This window comes from Typha latifolia, chromosome 6 (genome assembly GCF_019914945.1).
Source record: "Typha latifolia isolate L0001 chromosome 6, TyphaL0001v2, whole genome shotgun sequence".
NCBI lineage: Eukaryota > Viridiplantae > Streptophyta > Magnoliopsida > Poales > Typhaceae > Typha > Typha latifolia.
In genome coordinates, this window is record NC_133091.1 from 9,600,120 (window position 1) to 9,618,794 (window position 18,675).

Sequence of the window (18,675 nt, forward strand, 5' to 3'; positions counted from 1 at the left end):
TCCGTAAAATAGAGGTATTTTATTTTTAAAATGACTAAAATGCCCTTAGTATGATTTGGTTGAGGGTATTTTCATAATTTTTTAGTATAGTTAATTTAACTCAGAAACTTAATTAAGTTTAACTAACTGATTTAACGACAGGATATAAATTATAGAGTTTAATTTATAAATAATAAAAATATAGGATGTAAACTATAATTTTATTAAAAGACATAATATTATATGCAAATTTTCTATAACTTTTATTAACAGAGAGAGCGGCCAATCTGATTTATATCCTAAGGCCACAGCGTCCATGAGCTTAAGACATTATAATAAATAAAAGATCTGGGATTGAATAACACAGGTAGAGATTAATATACATGTTCGCCGGCATCCAAATTAGGTACCTCATGTAACATATTCTTTAATTTGCACCATCTTAAGTCCTTTATTTCTCTAAAATATTTAAGTAAATTGATAGAGAAGTTGATTTTAATCTTATCTTAATGTTTTAAGTTTTCACCATGTCTTAATCACAATATTCCGGTTTAATAAATATCTTTCTTTGTGTGCATATATTCCTTTCTAAAATCCTTTGTTTATGTATATCTTCTGAAGATGAGATTTTTTGTTATACATAACACTTAGTTTTTTTTTTTATAGATATCTATAAAAAATTAACCAATAATAATAAATTATTATTATTATTGCATATATTACTCTCAAATCTTTGTCCTTTTATCTATTAAAAATTATCAAATTTTAACATTATTAGAGTGGAAGTAATTTCTTTAAACTTTTTTCTTCAATCGACTTGAGTATTTTGTTTTATGCGAAAGTATGACTCTCTAAAGTCTTGGTGACTAAATAATGTGCCACACAGTGATAAGCTAAACTGTAATTTGTCTTCATGCAATTAATTAAGTCAATATATATAGATATCATCTGGAAGTAATCCCTTTGACAAATTATTTTTTCCTATATCATCTGGAAGAATTTTTCAACTTCTGGAAATTTGGGAAAGAATTTAATTAATCTAACTTTTATCTTTTGTCAGAAGAGAGAGGAATAAGGTCAAGTAAAAGTTGGGAATCTAGAGAGAAATAAATTTCTAAGATAAATAACCTCAACCATTATTCCTTGGTTTTGACCAATAAAGTAGCTCACCCACGGTTTCTTGATGAAATAAAATAAAATAAAATAGAGATAATTATATTTAGACCTTTTTAATTATTGCTCAATTTTTTTTATAAGTCCCTGATTTAATTTTTTTTTTTCCTTAAACTCTGATCCCTTCTATTGTATAAAACCTTCCAAAAGGTATCACATGAACTAATTTTGGTGCTTTGAGAAATGTTTTACTCTTATTTAGCCAAAAGAAAGACCCGAGAATAAAATATTTTTTTAATATTTTTTGTGTACATTGTAAAAGGAGTGGAAGATATTAGATAGTTGAGAAAATTAAATGTCATAAAGAACATATAAATAAAGGCAACAGTTTAGGGTAAAGGTGTTAATTAACCTATTAAAATAAAGCTAAGATAGCAATCTACTTCAAATATTTATTTAGCGGAATTCTCGATTTAAAAATATTGGTAGAAGTCTTTTAAATGAAGTTATTTGAAATTTTTTAGTGCAAATGTTTAAGAAATTTATTTAAAAGCGCCATAGGTTTTATCTTTATTATCATCGCTTATATTATACCATATAAATATTTATAAATTAAACATTTTATTCTATTTTTTTTAATATTCAAAGTCATCATGTTACTAATTTTTTTAATATTCAAAATTAAAAATATTCATATTATAATAATATGAGCTTCCTTAACTATGTGAGCTCTCACAGGGATGATAATTCCACGTAGGTCATTTAAAATTAATTTGGTTGCGTCTTGGCTAATTAATTGTGTGTATTATATTCTTGCCAATTTGTTATTTTAGTTTTGTTTAGGGGGTTTTCTAGAATTTAGACCCCTTAAAACTTATGTGTACGTTTTTCTATGCGCAGTTAGTAGTTTCCATGGCCGACTTGCCATCCACATCATATGACCAAAACCCACAAGAATATTCGAAATTCCGTTTTAAACACCACAGCAACTACTTCTCTCTCTATCTCTCTAAATTTAAAATCAAATCAAATCGAATGATTAATAGTGCTCGCATTCCGTTTTTTTTTTTTTTCTCTTTTCCATCAAATCAAATAAAACTAATTTTTTATTATTAATTTTTTTAATTAAATTTTTATCCTCCATAAATACAGAGAAACTTAAGCCTCATAAGTTTTCGCATATATAGTAAGCTGTCTAGTTTACGCTTTAAGCTATGTGCACTATTGAACAATTGCTCCGAACTAAATATCATCAAGATCTGTTTCAATCTGTCATGCTGTCAAGTCAATCGCATTGTTGAGCTATCAACCGAGGAGCTATTGAGCCAAGCCACTAAATTACTAAATAATTTTCTTCATAATAATTATTTAGGATGGGATTCGATCTAATAACCTAAAAAAAATGAATTAATCAAATAATGAATAGTGCTTGCATTCCGGGCATCGTAGCTTGTAGTTGAGGAACCAATAGTGTTGTGCAATGTAAGAGATAAGAGTTAAACCTTACAAACTGGGATATCAGTTTTAATAAACAGATAAAAGTATAAATAGTACCCTAGATTTTGACCTATTAATAAAACCTCACAGTTGCTAATAAAAGAACACCGAGCAACACTTGATTTAAGTTTTATTTATCAAACACATGAGGAAATGGAATAGAAACAGTCTTTTATTTGTTTCAAATAATATTTTATATATTGATGTTTCTTATATTATCGTTATCTCATCCTTCTATATGACTTTTAAAGTTTATTTTACAAATAATTATTGTAAAATAAATAAAAAAGTTTTAAATATATTTTACTTCTTATACTTACGTCCAAAATCACTGTACTAGTGTACTTTAAGAGGTTTCAAACTAGCTCTTATACTTATACTTTTAATTTTTCCATCCAAATTAACAAAGCATGCTCAAAAAACTTCAAAAACTGAACAGAGGGTTAAATTCCCTCCGTCTTTAATTTTTTATGGATAAAAATGCTCTTCTATTGATATAAAAGTATATCTTTCTCTTTCAGAGATATTCACATATTTTGTTATTTTATTTTCTAGATTGTGCCAAATATATAGTAAATCTTATTAAACTCAGGGTTTTTTTTATGAAGTTTAATAGTTATATCATATCTAGAAATAAGACAAATATAAAATAAATAAATCAAATAAAAAATTTATCTATTTTGTTTAATAAACATGAAGATGTATTTTGATTATTTAGGTACGCTCTATTAACTTTGATGAAAAAGCTAACGATTTTACTTTGGTAGTAATAACAAGAACTTGTACGACACTTTTAAGTTTAAGGGGATAAAATATATTTAATTCTAAAAAAATTATAGATAAATAAAATTATAAAAAAAAATAAAGGGTCGAATTACATAATTATCAAAATAATAGATAAAATATAGAATGTTATTTGTAAAATTTTACAATTTACAACGTATGATACATCTTTTATAGACATATAAAATAATACCCTTCATTTTGACTATATTGCCCTTCTTCCTATTACTCATTAATAAAACCTCCTATAGCTACTAATAGAAAAATACCGAGCAATTATGTTTTATTTACCACGACGAAATGAAACAAAAATAGTCTTTCATCTGTTTCAAATAATATTTTTATAGTTCATATTTCCTATATTACCCTTATCTCATCCTTCTAATATGACTTCTGAAATTTATTTTATAAATAATCATTGTTAATAATAAAAAGAAACATTTTATGAAGCACTTATAAGATTTCCGATTGTTAAATTTCGGCTGTCTTATAATATTTTTAAATTAATGATCACGGTTTAGTTATATAAAACTTACGATGAATACAGAAAAATAAAAAAAGGAGTAAGATTGCAGATAGTGAAATCGTAAGGTTAGGACCATAAATAAGATTAAATGTCGGGTGTTATGTGCAAATCTCCAATAATCAAAATTAGAGCCAGCAAACGTGACTCCCTTTAAGTCCAGGCCAGTTGGATATTGCATAATAACGGATAAGCGTTGACCAACATTTATGCAGCCAATCCTCGTATAATACTCGAGTATGTTTTGCCATAGACTTTTCAAGACGGTTGACCAGCTCCGCACCAACGACCAACGAGCTCTGACCACCGACGGCACCCACCCACATATCCTTGATTCGTCGAAGTCAAACCCCTCCTCCTCTTCTCTATTTATACAACCCAGTTGATTGAAATAAACCCATCTCAACTATTTCTTCTCCTCCTCCTCCTCCTTCTTCTAATCAATTCGTTATAGCCATGGGCAATACCATTGGTCTCCCTCCAATTCCATGCCTCGGCGCAACGGCGCACGGCACGGCGATCAAGCTGGTCTTCTGGGGCGGCCCCACCGAGCTCCTCCCTGCGCCGCGGCTCGCCGGCGAGGTCATGTTCGAGTACCCGGACCGAGTCGTGTGCCGCGCCGACTCGTTCTACATCGGACTCCCCGTCCCGGTCATGTCTATGGACGACCCGCTCCTCAAGGGCCACACCTACTTCCTCCTCCCGGTCGACCGGTTCCCCTGCCACCTGGCGCTCACTGTCGCCTCCCTCGCGTTGCTGTCTCCTGCGACGACCAAGAAGACGCCCCCGGCGCCGTCGCTTGTCGGATCCGGGCGGAGCCCGTTCGAGTACGTGAAGTGGGAGGACGGCCGGACGCGGATTAGGGTTTTGCCCGAATTCATAGCGGAGGTGATGAGAGGAGGAGAAGAGGAAGGTGGAAGGGGGAGTTATGGGGGTAGTAATGATAATAAAAATAATAATCTTTGTAGTACGCCGGAGTTGAGGAAGCAATACGAGCAGTTGGTGGTGTCGAGAGAGAGAGCGTGGTCGCCGAGGTTGGAGACGATCGAGGAGAGTAAGAGAAGGAAACATACGAGTATCCATGGAAGGTTGTCGCCTGTGAGATTATTAGGGTTAGAGAGGAGAACGAGGTAGCCATATATATTGGTATATGGCAAATTAAGAGATTGTTTATTTATTTTTTCCTTCTAAAGATATCGATTTGTATAGATAATATTGATCATTAGAACTCTCTTCGTTAATCTTGCAAGTGCAGCAGCACGTACATAAAAAAGGAAGAAAGAAAAATAATTGGCGTTTTGCTAGTCATCTTTATATTCTTAGCATCTTCTAAAAGAAAACTAAGTTCTTGTTTGTTTTAAGTTTAGGAATTCTTCTGAATTGATTCAGAAACACTTAAATTAGTTTGGTAACCAAATATTTTTATTTTTATTTTTTTATATCTAATTAAATTTATTTAAAAAAAATTAAAATAAAAAAAATAAGACTGACTAATCGAGTTGGGGGCTTAGTCTCAAACTAAACAAGAAATAAAAGAATATTTTTTTTCAGTTAGAAAATAAAATTATACAGATATGACAAGTTCATTCGCTATATTAATTGCTACGATGAATGATCATTAATTAAGTCCATTCTACCAGATTTTGTAGAATATTTCAAGTGGACTGAGCGGGTCACTCTTGACCATTTCCTGGAAATTAATAAGCATTAAATCTCCTAAATAACATTATATGATTTAGGGGAAGAAAAAACAAATATAGATTATATTTCAACTGATATAATCAAACATATAATAAATTCCTAAAATAGTTTCAGAAGCAAAAGGGTTCATGAGGAGGAGCGACATATATATGAGATCATATGCAATATCAGGTTGCAAAGATCTGGCCATATACGATTCTATGGATTTGGCCTCCAATTCAGATCTGTATAATTTTAATCCAAGCCACAGGAATGGCTAAATATGCCTTTAGAGGCAGAAACGACTCTAAGGAAGCAATTTCGGTAGCAAAATGTCTGTACATGTTAAGGAAGATGCAAAAAGCAAATGAAACTAATGATAAGGAAGTTGATTGAGAGAAGAGGTCCGAACTTACAGGTTGTTTGGGTGAGAGCTTTTTTAGATGCTACATTAATATATAGATGTTGTTGAAGTTTGGCTCAAATTCAAAGTTTAGCATTTTGCAGGCTTACTGTGCTAGTGCGTTCGAATGGGCCCTAGGGCCGTTTGAATGCAGTTTCCAAATAGAGGCTATTGATGCAGGTGTTCGAATGGCTCAACCGCGTTCGAATGCAAATATAAACTTGAGAGCAAACTTAATGCAGGCGTTCGAACGGCCTAGCCGCGCTCGATCGCGAATCTGAGCCCAAGAGCGAACTTGATTTTGGCGTTCAAACGGGGCCTTGGCGTTCGAACGCCAGTCTGTATTTTGCAGTAGAATTCCTGGGCGCGTTCGAACGGGCCCTGTGGGCATTCGAACACCTTGTGGAAATCCCCAACTTGAACCAGCCCTAGAAATAGAAATGTTGGGTTTTAGGGCTTAGAGTTGGTATTTTGCAAGAGAGAAAACATTGTAGGTGAAATGCCCCCGCCCGGCACTGGCACGTGCACGCCCACGCGCCCACACGGCATGTACAGCGCACGCGACAGGTCGGGCGGAGCCCGTCACACACAGATACTCTCCTGTACACATATAATCATGACATCATCAAATAAAACCTGCTAACCTATCCATGATCACATGATCCATCACTAAATAAATCATATTATTAACCAAATAAACCGGTTAACATATGAATATCCCAGTCCACAATAATATACATTAGACCACTACATAATCTAGCAGGACCTACACAGGCCACAACAAACCATCAAGATACAACTAAAATAACTAATACAAGAGTACACTATGATTTGACCTGTAATATCCAAATCATCGTCTAATACAAAAGAGTACAAATATCAAATACTGGTACAACTCAATATCTGGTTAAACTATCATCTATACCGTCTCGCATCTATAGTTCACCTCATCATCGTTCTAAAATATCTTCTCAAGATATCTCAAGTCGCTATCACGTACCACATATCTGAGAGGGTTAGAAAAAAAATAAAGAGAGTCATAAGCAAAAGGCTCAGTGAATAGACCTTACCCCGCCCGAATCAGTGATGCCAAATAGAGAGTAAATCATATACTAGATAATATGAATCAGAAAGTAGCATGATGCCATGTATGAATATGTATATATGTATCCTTAATGACATATATATGAATAAAATAAATTCTCATGAATGAGCATATTATATCCTCAACCAAAAATATATCACATGATGAAATTACCATATAATATCACCGAATATAATGACATATTATGTATAACAATTATGATCCAATGAAACTGGTCACATCAATGATGATGCATGATGCATGCCAACCACTAGATAATCGTATATGTCAAAGCTAGATATAATCCACATATCTCTCACTATCACAATCATCTGTCTCAACTCTAAATATCATCCACCATGCTGGACTACGGTACCCGGCCCTAAACTCGATACACATCATGTCATAAGTTCAGAGCATACCCTATCATACGCTAAGAGTATCTCTGTAGATGAATCATACCCTGCCATACGCTAAGGGTATCTCTGTAGATAAATCATACCCTGCCATACGCTAAGGGTATCTCAGAAGAAAGTAATCAGACGCTATCAGACGCTAAGGGTATATCAATGATAGTTGTACCCTGTTATACGCTAAGAGTACAACCATCAACTATCACCATACTCTACCATACGCTAAGAGTATGTCCAGTACCAGTCCGGACCAGGATACCGTTCCGCCATCACATCATATCACATCACAACAGATCATGCAACTCAGGAATTTAGGTAGTAAAAAAGTCGAGAGAAAAATGATACAATGCCGACTCTAACCATGTATACTTTTGCTAATCTATCACATGCATACTCATGATAGAGATCATCCCGACATAAAATCCATAACAGTATAATCATCTCTATATATCACCAATGTACTCATATCTCAGATCAACCTAATCAAATGTATGATAAAATATGCTTGACTAAAATCATCTCTAGATAAAATCATATAATCATGCTGGAGGCCAAAACATGTGTGTACATAAGATATAATATATCCTAATTTGAGAAAGGCATCTAGGGGATAAGACTACTCATAATTTGATCATAAGACACAAACTATGCATCTCTCACGTCCGTCAGATAACAGAGTGACACTCATCGCTAGCAAGGTCCACGGGTCTCAAATAAGGGGGTTTGGGATCTAAAAATATTCAAGTAATATTAATTAGTCATTTATCCAATTAAAATTAGTTCAAATAGAATATAAAGGTTTATTTGGTTTAAAAACACTTCTTTTACTTTGCACATAACTAGATTCACATTATAGGTACGATTCAAATATTATGACATACTATTATTATAAAATGCTAGTTATAATATACGGAAAAAGGTTCGTTTCTTTTTATTTAATATTCTAAATATATAATTATAAAATAAAAGCTAAATAATTATAAATGGGATATAAGTATAGATAAGATCTATTTATAATAAATTTATATTTCTTAGTCTATTTTGATTAATTAGAAGTTATATAATATTTACTTAATTATGTAAAATAATTAATTAATTAATAAGACTAGTATCTTATTCTACACACAATAGTATATAATAAATTGTTAAGATTACTGAAATTACATATATTATGAATATCAATACATAAATCTAATAATTATAATTTACAACACTATTTATTAATCTAATAGAAATATAAATACATAGTTACATCAAAATAAGTATTATCTATGTTTATGCATAATATTTTATAACCTAGTTAATCATCAATTATACTAATTATAATTAATAATCATCATGTTGAAGAATATATATTATTATTAAAATAATTAATGTCTAAATAATTTATCTACATTAATTAAGGAAGTAATACCTAATTAAATAAATAAATGAATATAAAATAAAGTAGAGAATAAAACAATGTCACTAGTGCTGGGCTCGGCCCAGCACTGCCTGCTATAGTGCTGGGCCGAGCCCAGCACTGTGCAGAAAAGAAAGGAGTAGAAACAGAGGAGGAAGAAGAAAAAGAAAGAAAGGAGAAGAAGAAGAAGAAGAAGAAGAAGAAGAAGAAGGGAGGAGAAGAAGAAGAAGAAGAAGAGAGAAGGGGAGCTGAGGAAAAGAAAGGAGAAATGAAGAAGAAATAAGAAATAAGAAGAAAGAAGAAAGAAGAAGAAGAAGAGAAGAGGAAGAGAAGAAAGAGAGGAGGTGAGGGAGGAGCTTGCGGACCCGGGCCGGCGAGGAGGGCACCAGCCACTGCTGGCCAGCCGGCGGCTTGGCTTCAACAAGCCCGAGCTCGAGAGAGAGAAAGAGAGAGAGAGAGAGAGAGAGAGAGAGAGAGAGAGAGAGAGAGAGAGAGAGAGAGAGGAGAGAGTTTCTCACTGGCGGCGACGGCTTCGGGAAGGTGGCGGCGGGCCGACGTTGGCAACGAGGAGTGCGAAAGAAAGTCGAGAGAGAGTGGAGTGAGAGAGAGACCGAGAGAGATAGATAGATAGAGAGAGAGAGAGAGGAGGCGGTGGAGGAGGGTTGCGGCGGCACAGGGCCCGCCGCAGCGGGCGCGTGGCGCCCCCACCACGCAATTTAAATTTTTTTTTTTGGGGTTTGGGTTGTTACAGTAGGGGAGAACCACTATTGTTTAGAGTGAGATTAGAGTTGTAAACATTTTATATTTGGATATTTGCATAGTAGATTGAAGATTGCTCCATCCGTGGACATACGCACATTGCCGAACCACATAAATCTTATCTCTCTCTCTTTTCTCTTTGTGGTTCGCATCTATTTGGTGTTCATATTTCTGATTAGCTTGGGTATTAGAAGTTCTCTACAACTAGCAGCTTTGCTAATATTTGGTTTGCCCAAAATTATTGCTATTCCATTTGAATTTGTTTGAAGGTGAAGGGTTTTTGCTTTCGCTTCCCTCACCCATTGGGTTATTTGCACAATAAATTGGTATCAGAGCATCAAGGTTTCAAACCGAGGCTTTAAATTTAGGGATAGCTTTGCATTTGGAGATAGCATTAATTTGCAAATATGTCGAGATCATCCAAATTAGGGAAAATTATTTTAAATACAAAGTTTGAAGTAGAGAAATTTGTTGGCACCAATAATTTTGGAATGTGACAATGTGAAATGATGGACGTCTTGTTCCAACAAAAATTGGACATCACATTGGAGGAGAAACCCGAAGATGTATTCGAGAAGGATTGGGAGAAAATGAACCGGCAAGCTTGCAGCTCCATTCGACTTTGTCTAGCAAAGGATCAAAAGTACTTCGTGATGAAGGAGATCTCGGCAAAGAGCTTGTGAAAGAAATTGGAGGACAAGTTTATGACTAAGAGCATTGAGAATAGGCTCTATTTAAAATAGTTTTTCCGATTTCAGTACAAGGTTGGAATGCCTATGGCCGAGCATTTGAATACCTTCAATAAGTTACTTGCTGATTTGCAAAATTTGGATGTCAAAATTTTAGATGATGACAAAGTTTTGGTGTTATTGAATTCGTTGCCCGATGTATATAATCATTTGACTACTACCTTACTTTATGGAAAAGAATTTATTTGTTATGATGATATTGCAAATGCATTGATCAATAGTGAATATCGCAAGATGGATAAGCAGGTTCATATGGACTCTCCATCTAAAGTTTTGACAGCGGGTGGTAGATCGAAAATTAGAAAGTTTAGCAAGTGAGATGGATTGTCTAGTAGAGACATTCCCGCTAGAGATGAATGTTTATATTGTCACAACAAAGGGCATTGGAAAAAGGATTGTCCGGCTTTGAATAGTAGGGATTAGTAGAAGGGAGAGGCAAATGTGGCCGATCTTGAAGATGAGTGTAATAATTTGGATTTGGATATTGCACTTAGTAGTTTATCTATACCATATCATACAGATGAGTGGATTTTGGATTCGGGTTGCACTTATCATATATGTCCTCATCGAGCTTGGTTTTGCACTTTTAAAAAATTGAGCAATGGCATAGTTTTTAGGGTAATGATAATATCTATAAAATTAAAGGAATTTGCATAGTTCGTTTGTAGTTGCATGATGGATTAGTGAGAGAGTTGATAGGGGTATGATATGTCCCTCATTTGAAAAAGAATCTCGTCGCATTAAGCACATCGGAATCCAAAGGCTTCACAATCACAATGAAAGATGGAATTTCAAAAATTTCATTAGGAATTCGAGTTGTGATAAAAGGCCTTTGGAAAATGAATTTGTATTTTTTTGCACGGCAAGACTGTGATAGGCAGATATGATCATGAATTACAAAGCCCAAATTTGAAGAATGAGATCTCTAAGAGAGTTGTAACTTTTGGAGTTTTCTATTTTGAATTAGAAGCATTTGCAGAATGGTATAAGCAAAGACTTTTCGCAGCAGGCGGAGAATGAAATCCTTGGTGCTCTGCCAAAGTCTATCAAAATCAAGGAATTTGGATTTAGAAGAGTCAAGTTTCCATAAGGTGGAGACCTCAACTCAGAAACTTTGCAGAAAGGAAAATCAATTGTAGTTAGTAGATTGAGAAGAAAGACTTAGGAGTTTGCACGGTGTAGTAATAGAATGGCACATGCATTTTTAGTTGCTCATGATGACAGTGCAGTTGTGACTAGGGTCAAGGTCCAATATTGCTTGGACTTGACTAATTATTTGCATATTTGACTACTTGGGATTAGCATGGTGCACTCACTCGCTTTGCATTGGTGGAGACAGTTGTTTGACATCTTTGAAGTCTCATCATAGTTGCCTTTGGGTTTTGGAGTGGTGCACACATTTTGCAATGGTGATGATCATTCGGAGCTTATTTAGAATTGTTTGCAGAAATTGTTTGTATTTGACATTTTTTGACGCAAATTTATAAGTAGTACAATTTTGGGATTTGCAATCACTTTGTAGTGGTAGAGAGTAATTTGCTGAAGTTGTGAATTTTTCGCCAAGGTGAAGAATTGTTGAAGTTTGGCTTAAATTCAGAATTTAGCATTTTGTAGGCTTCATGTGCCAGTGCTTTCGAACGGGCCCTAGGGGCGTTTGAACACAGTTTCTAGACAGAGGTTATTGATGCAGGCGTTCGAACGACTGCCGGAGAGTGAACTTGATGCAGGCATTCGAATGGGGCCTTGACGTTCGAACGCTAGTCTGTATTTTGTAGTAGAATTTCGTTCGAACACCCTACGGAAATCCCCAACTTGAACTATCCCTATAAATAGAAATGTTGAGTTTTAGAGCTTGGAGTGGGCATTTTGCAAGAGAGAAAACCTTGTAGGGGAGAGCCATCATTGTTTAGAGTGAGATTAGAGTTATAAACTCTTTGTATTTAGATATTTGCATAGTGAATTGAAGATTGCTTCGCCCGTGTTTATAGGCACATCGCTGAACTATATAAATCTTGTCTCTCTCTCGTTTCTCTTTGTGGTTTGCATTTATTTGGTGTTCATATTTTTGATTTAGCTTGGGTATTAGAAGTTCTCTACAACTAGCATCTTGGATTTGGAGTTCTCATATTGATATCGATATTAACTTTGCTAATATTTGGTTTGCCCCAAATTATTATTATTCCATTTGGATTTGTTTGAGGGTGAAGGGTTTTTGCTTCCGTTTTTCTCACCCATTGGGTTATTTACACAATAGATGTGATATCTAATCTAAAAACTATTATTTTATTTAGTGCACTAAATCTAAAATAATAATATTTTAAAAAATAATTAGACTTTAATGCGGTCTTTCTTTTGCCATCCACTTGGATTAAATGAATGCTAAAAACTGCATCGAGCAATCCCGACCTAACCCTCTTTTCTCTCTCATTTTGAGCCCAAATTAACAGAAACCCATCTCTCTCCTCTAATTTCAATGTCAATCCAACCCCAATCCATCTCTCTCCTCTCCTCCATCATCAACTCTAACTCATCTTTCCTCTCTTCTATTATTCTTTAATTAAACACTTACTACTAAATATATTATTATGAAATATAAATAATCAAACATGTATTTAACAAATATAGCATTATAAAATACAATCAATCAAATAAGCCATTTATTTATCTAGATACAACATCTAGAGAAACATGTATCTCTTAATACACATGCATTTCTAAATACAAGAAACCAAACAACCCCTTAAAACATCATTTAAATAATGCAAATTAACAAAATTATTCCATTTGAAACTAAATAAAATTTTTAATAACCATCTTTAGGTTAGTAATACTAGTACATATTTGTTGGGAACAAAATGCCATATGCAAGAAAAAAAGAAGAAAAAATAAAAGCAAGTTGATAGATTATCTGCTTTATCCAACTAGGGCTACACCCACGAAGATTCCACTAGTTTCACTATGTAGAACAAAAGATATTACAAAGGAATAATCCTCTCAACCCAAAGATAAGAACTTCGTATTCTTCATCTTCTTTTTTCTTTTTCTTACAAAGCCCTCAAAATAATCACCAATTACCTATTAGGGTTAGGGCATTCTAATCCTTATATACTTCTTCAAGATAAGTTTTTATAATAGTCAAATTCGATCTTATAGACTTCTAGATTTCGTAAAAAATCATGACCATATTTGAATACAAAAGAGCCTAGTCAAACGACTTGACTTATGATCTTTGTATCTTGAAACGTTTTTCAGGGTGCATTTGAATGGTCGAATATAACAATCCAACCCTACTAAAATAAATAGATAAATATTTGTGTTGCCATGGTCGATCACACTATGGCCAGCCTCGTGCCCATGCATAGGCAACTCGCGTGGGGTTGGTGCCATGTGCCTCACTATTGTTGGCAGTAGTGGGCCCCACCGCCGCATTCCTCCACCGCCTCTTTCTCTGTCCCTCTAAATCTCCCTCAATCTCTCTCTTCACCTCTTGGTCTCTCTCTCTTCTCTCTCAAACTCTCTCTCAAACTCTCTACCCCCTGTCGGTGTTGGCTTGCCGCCATTATCGCCATCGATGCCACCAAGGTGAGCCTCTTCTCTCTTCTCTAATATCTTCTCTCTATTTCTCTCTTTCTCTCTCCCTCTCTCTCTTGCCCTTAGGCTCGAGCTTGCTGGAGCCGAGCCGCTGGGTGGGCAGCAACGGTTTGTACCCTTCCTGCCAGCTCGGATTCGCCCTCTAATATAATGCCCCCGCCCGCCTCGAGCACGTGCATGCCCACACGCCAACAAGGCACGCGTGGCACGTGCGATAGGATGGGCAGGATGCCACACATAGATACACCCGTGTGCTCACATAATTCGGCACAAAATAAATTATGACATCATTAAGTTAAACCTATTAATATATTCATATCTAAATCCACAACAACCATACTAAATAGCTACATAATCTAGCAGGGCCCATACAGGCCATGACAAACCATTAAGATACAACTAAAATAATTAATATATACATGTACACTATAATTCGACGTGTATTATATAAATTATCATATAATACAATGGAGTACAAATATCAAATAATGGTACAACTCAATGTCTATATAAGCTATCATCTATACTGTCTTGCATTTATAGCTTACCTCATCATCACTCTAAATATCTTTTGAGGATATCTTATGTTGCTATCACGTATCACATATCTGAGTGAGTTAGAAAAGAAATAAAAAGAGTCATGAGCTAAAGACTATGAATGAGTATATGAATGGATCTTCAATAATATATTAATGTATGGTAGATATCATGTCATAACTGATCAAAGTATATAATCCTCGATAATATATGCATAAATCTCTATATCATACCATTATGATAACTCTCTCTCAAATATAACACATATGATGCATGCCGACTATGGCCATGCTATGCTATCAAATATAACCTCATATGATACATATTGACCACTCGATAATTAGGTATATTAGATGATAATGAACTACAATATGAGTATACTAATATATAGAGATGATTAGAGATAACTATATTATTATAATTTTATATCGAGATGATCTCTAGTTTGAGTATGCATGTGATAGACTAGCATAAGTATGCATGTGATAGACTAACATGAGTATGCATGTGATAGATGCATTAATGATTCGGGATTACATCGCATTATATCTCTTTTGACTCTTCTTCTACCTAAATTCCTAATATGCATAACTTGTTATAATACTAGATAAAATACTAATGATCTTTCATTTAGAAGGATGATTGATAGAAAGTGTGAGGATACCTGAGTGGGCGCAAGGGTTAGGATGCGCTTGATGGATGATTGATCGCTTGACATAGTCATGACTTATGGCCTTATATCTAAGGTCGTTAGTCTGTGTGCGTAGTAGACATTTGAACGCATGTCGTTCGCTAGGACATATGTGGCGAGTTATCCTCACGTATTTCTATCAACTAGAAGGGTGCCCAGTTTGGATGGATGTTGATACCCTTAGCAGACAATAAGATATGGTTATGATTGAGTTACTCTTTGCAGATGGTAGAGTATGCTCTGAGCCTTCGGACATGAAGTTAAGACCAGATATTGGGTGTTGACTGTGCATAGTGGTCTAGCATGATGATGATAGTCAGAGATGATCTTACCCCGAATTAGTGATGCCAAATAGAGAGTAAATCATGTACTGAATAATATGAATCACATAAAAGCATCATCATCTCTAGATAAGGTCATATAATCATACTAGAGGCTGAAACATACATATACATATACATAATTATATAATATATCCTAATTTGAAAAAGACGTCTAGGAGGATAGGACTACTCACCACAATAGTAATTACTAAGGAACCACTCTTTTAAGTTTGTTATAACAATGATCAGTCCTCGATAGATATAAATGTCAATCTATTTAATTTTCGTATGTGGATCTGATCTGCTATAACTTTACTCCTATAAATAAGAGTGGTCATGTGTTGATTATTATTGTTGAATGAATGTAAGTTTAGCTAAATTATTATTATCATCTTTATCTATTATTATTGGCATTAGATCGACTTTATCTTTGTAGGAGTAGATCTTAATCATAGAACTCTTCCAAGCATCCAAACCATAGCCTTTATAATTATAATTCTATCCCATTTTGACCATCCTCCACTATATTATTCTTAACTTTTCATCCTGATCTTCAATCCATGTGAAACTAGAGTCATTAGAATCATAACTTATGAGGCCATCCTTATAAAAATATTATAATTTTGATACGTCTAGGTCGGTCCTGGTCTAGTTCACAATAGTGCTATAAGAGACACCATTCCACGACTGTTGATGAACACGCGATCCAGACAAATCTGAGGGAGATCGTTGCCATGGAAGACCAATAACTCACTGTCATACTAACACGGTCTTCTCTGTTGCCATCATCACTAGCAGCCCCCGCTAACGACGAGCCACCGGTGTCGGCGAAGGCCGTACAACCCATAGTGGTGCCCTTAGGCTGAAAAGTATTTTTAGCCGTAGGACTAGGTTTTTGGCTATTTAGTGAGAGAGATAAAGTGCACGTATGTTGAAGCATGCTGAATTTTTGCAATTCGGCTTGACCACCTCACGTGACTAGTTTGGGATTTATGTTCATGACCCTTAAGGACGACTAGTGGAACAACCCGGTGGACCTGCGTTAGTTGATTAAGCCGTACCTACATGTAGACCCATGGACCCATGAGCACGATGTGAGCTAGAAGATCCAGCTCGTGTATTAGTCATCTTGAGAACAAGGTGTTAGAAGCATAGTGGATTGTTATGATTCGATCACATGGTTAAGTTAGTCGAGTTAGTTAAGTCAAATCGAGTTAAATTGAGTTAGTTATTTATCTTATTGCTTTAAATTCTAAATAAAGCGGATAATTTGCATACGGATCCGATCTGCTAGGACTTTACTCTTATAAATACGAGTGGTTATGTGTTGATTATTATTATCGATTGAATGAGTTTAGCAAATTATTTTATCTTTAAATGAATAGAATTTAGCTTTGGAAACCTTCCGAGCGTCCAAAATTTAGCCATCACCCTCAACTATGAGCCACCCTTCGCCATCTGCCACCCTTTGACGACCGTCGCAATATTTGACTATCCTCCACTATTTCATTCTTAACTTTTCATTGCGACCTCCAATGTGAAACTAGAGACATTAGAACCCTAACTCACGAGGCTACTATTTATAAAAGTATAACAATTTTCTTACATCCAGATCAATCCAGATCTAGTTCATAACAAGTTTGGTCGGATCATCTTCCTTTTGGTTGTTGTGAAGAATGTTTGATTAGAAGTTTCTGTTATTCTAGAGAATGTTTGATTTGAAGAATAGCAGCTCACGCAATTTAATTTCTACTCGATCTTGTAGTTGTTTTCTTCCACATGCTCTAGTATCCTCTATTTTTCCGCATTATCTTTTTTATATATATTCTTGTTAGGAAGCTATCGACAAGATTGGAGAAGATAATCTCTTATTTTAGAGGATGAGATTGGAGAGGATAATCCCTTACATTTAGAGGATGAGATCACAGAAGACAATCTCCTTGACTTAGAGGAAGAGATTTGAAAGCAATAATTGAAAATTTGAAGACTCTACATGAAGAGCAATTATGTTTGCCATTTTTGTTTCCAAAAAAACTCATGGAATAACCTATACCCTCAAGACTATGGATAAGCACAACAATCAAGTGAGTGCAAAGCTTTCACCTTCAAGAGTGGAAAATGCCACAATGTACTCTTGGTGTCCACTGATCTCGAGGAGCACCATGAAGGAGTTTCACAAGAAGGTAAAAAGGTATATCTTCTCATTATTTAGCTTCTAAATTCTTAACATCTCTCTCTAATTGTAGGGAAATTAAGATGCTGACATTTGTAGAAGGCTGAGTGTTATTTTGCACTCAAACTTAGCTGCTACTAAGTACTATTGGCTTAGCTACTAATGATACATCTCTCGGATGAGATTGTTAAAGTTGTTAATGGCTTGCTGATTCTTCATTGTAACATTTTTTCTAATTCCATATGCTAATGCAATTGCTACTCTTTCAAACTATTTGATTGTTGATAAGCATGGTTTCCTTAAGCTATCAAAAGAAAGGCTGTTAAAAATTTTAGGTTCCACTTAAAGACTTGAATGACAGTTTGGTTGGTCAAGTTTCTATAGCTAAATAAAGGAGCTCATCCTCCCTTTTATCAATAAATTCTTACTTTGTGATAACCTGGTAAGCTCACACATAGCTATAAGGTTATATGCTCACAATGCCATAAATCATATATCATCCTACTCACGTAGAGTTATAACAATACAGGTCCGTACAGAACCAAATGCATATCGAAGAGGCAGCATACACATCTAGCAGTAATGTTGCTCGTATATACCTGACGTCGCCACCACCGCATATTACTAATTATTTATGACTATTATATTAAGGACCCTAGTTGTAAAACTCAAGCAGAGAGTAACCTTCTTAAGTTGCGCGGTGAAGTTGATGGGGGATAGACAATGATTTGGTGACTCGCAGACTCTGTTGAACAATTTGAGAGATGGGAGTAGGAGCAAAGAAAAGAAGGATGGTGAAAAATAGAATATAAGAGAGTGAGTGCAGGATGTCATGTTTTAAGAAAGAGAGGAGAAGACTAGCAATCAATCTGGGTGTGCCGATGATCTTGCCGAAATGATGCATGTTGTATCGAAGTCATTAGGGTCGAAATGAAAAGGAGATGGACGTGGGGTTAGGCTAGCGCATGCTCTGGG

General features: G+C 35.0%; 1 protein-coding gene across 1 annotated transcript; it reads left to right on the forward strand.

The window, feature by feature from the left end:
• The first annotated feature begins 4,300 nt into the window (after positions 1-4,300).
• LOC140791053 (uncharacterized) lies at positions 4,301-5,199 on the forward strand. Its single transcript, XM_073141426.1, has one exon. It carries the CDS (start codon positions 4,352-4,354, stop codon positions 5,027-5,029), a length of 678 nt encoding a protein of 225 aa, XP_072997527.1. The 5' UTR covers positions 4,301-4,351; the 3' UTR covers positions 5,030-5,199.
• Positions 5,200-18,675: the final 13,476 nt, after the last annotated feature.

What these genes read in the sequence shown, in the direction of transcription:
- LOC140791053 (XM_073141426.1), top strand. Translation starts at nt 4,352, where the DNA reads ATGGGCAATACCATTGGTCTCCCTCCAATTCCATGCCTCGGCGCAACG.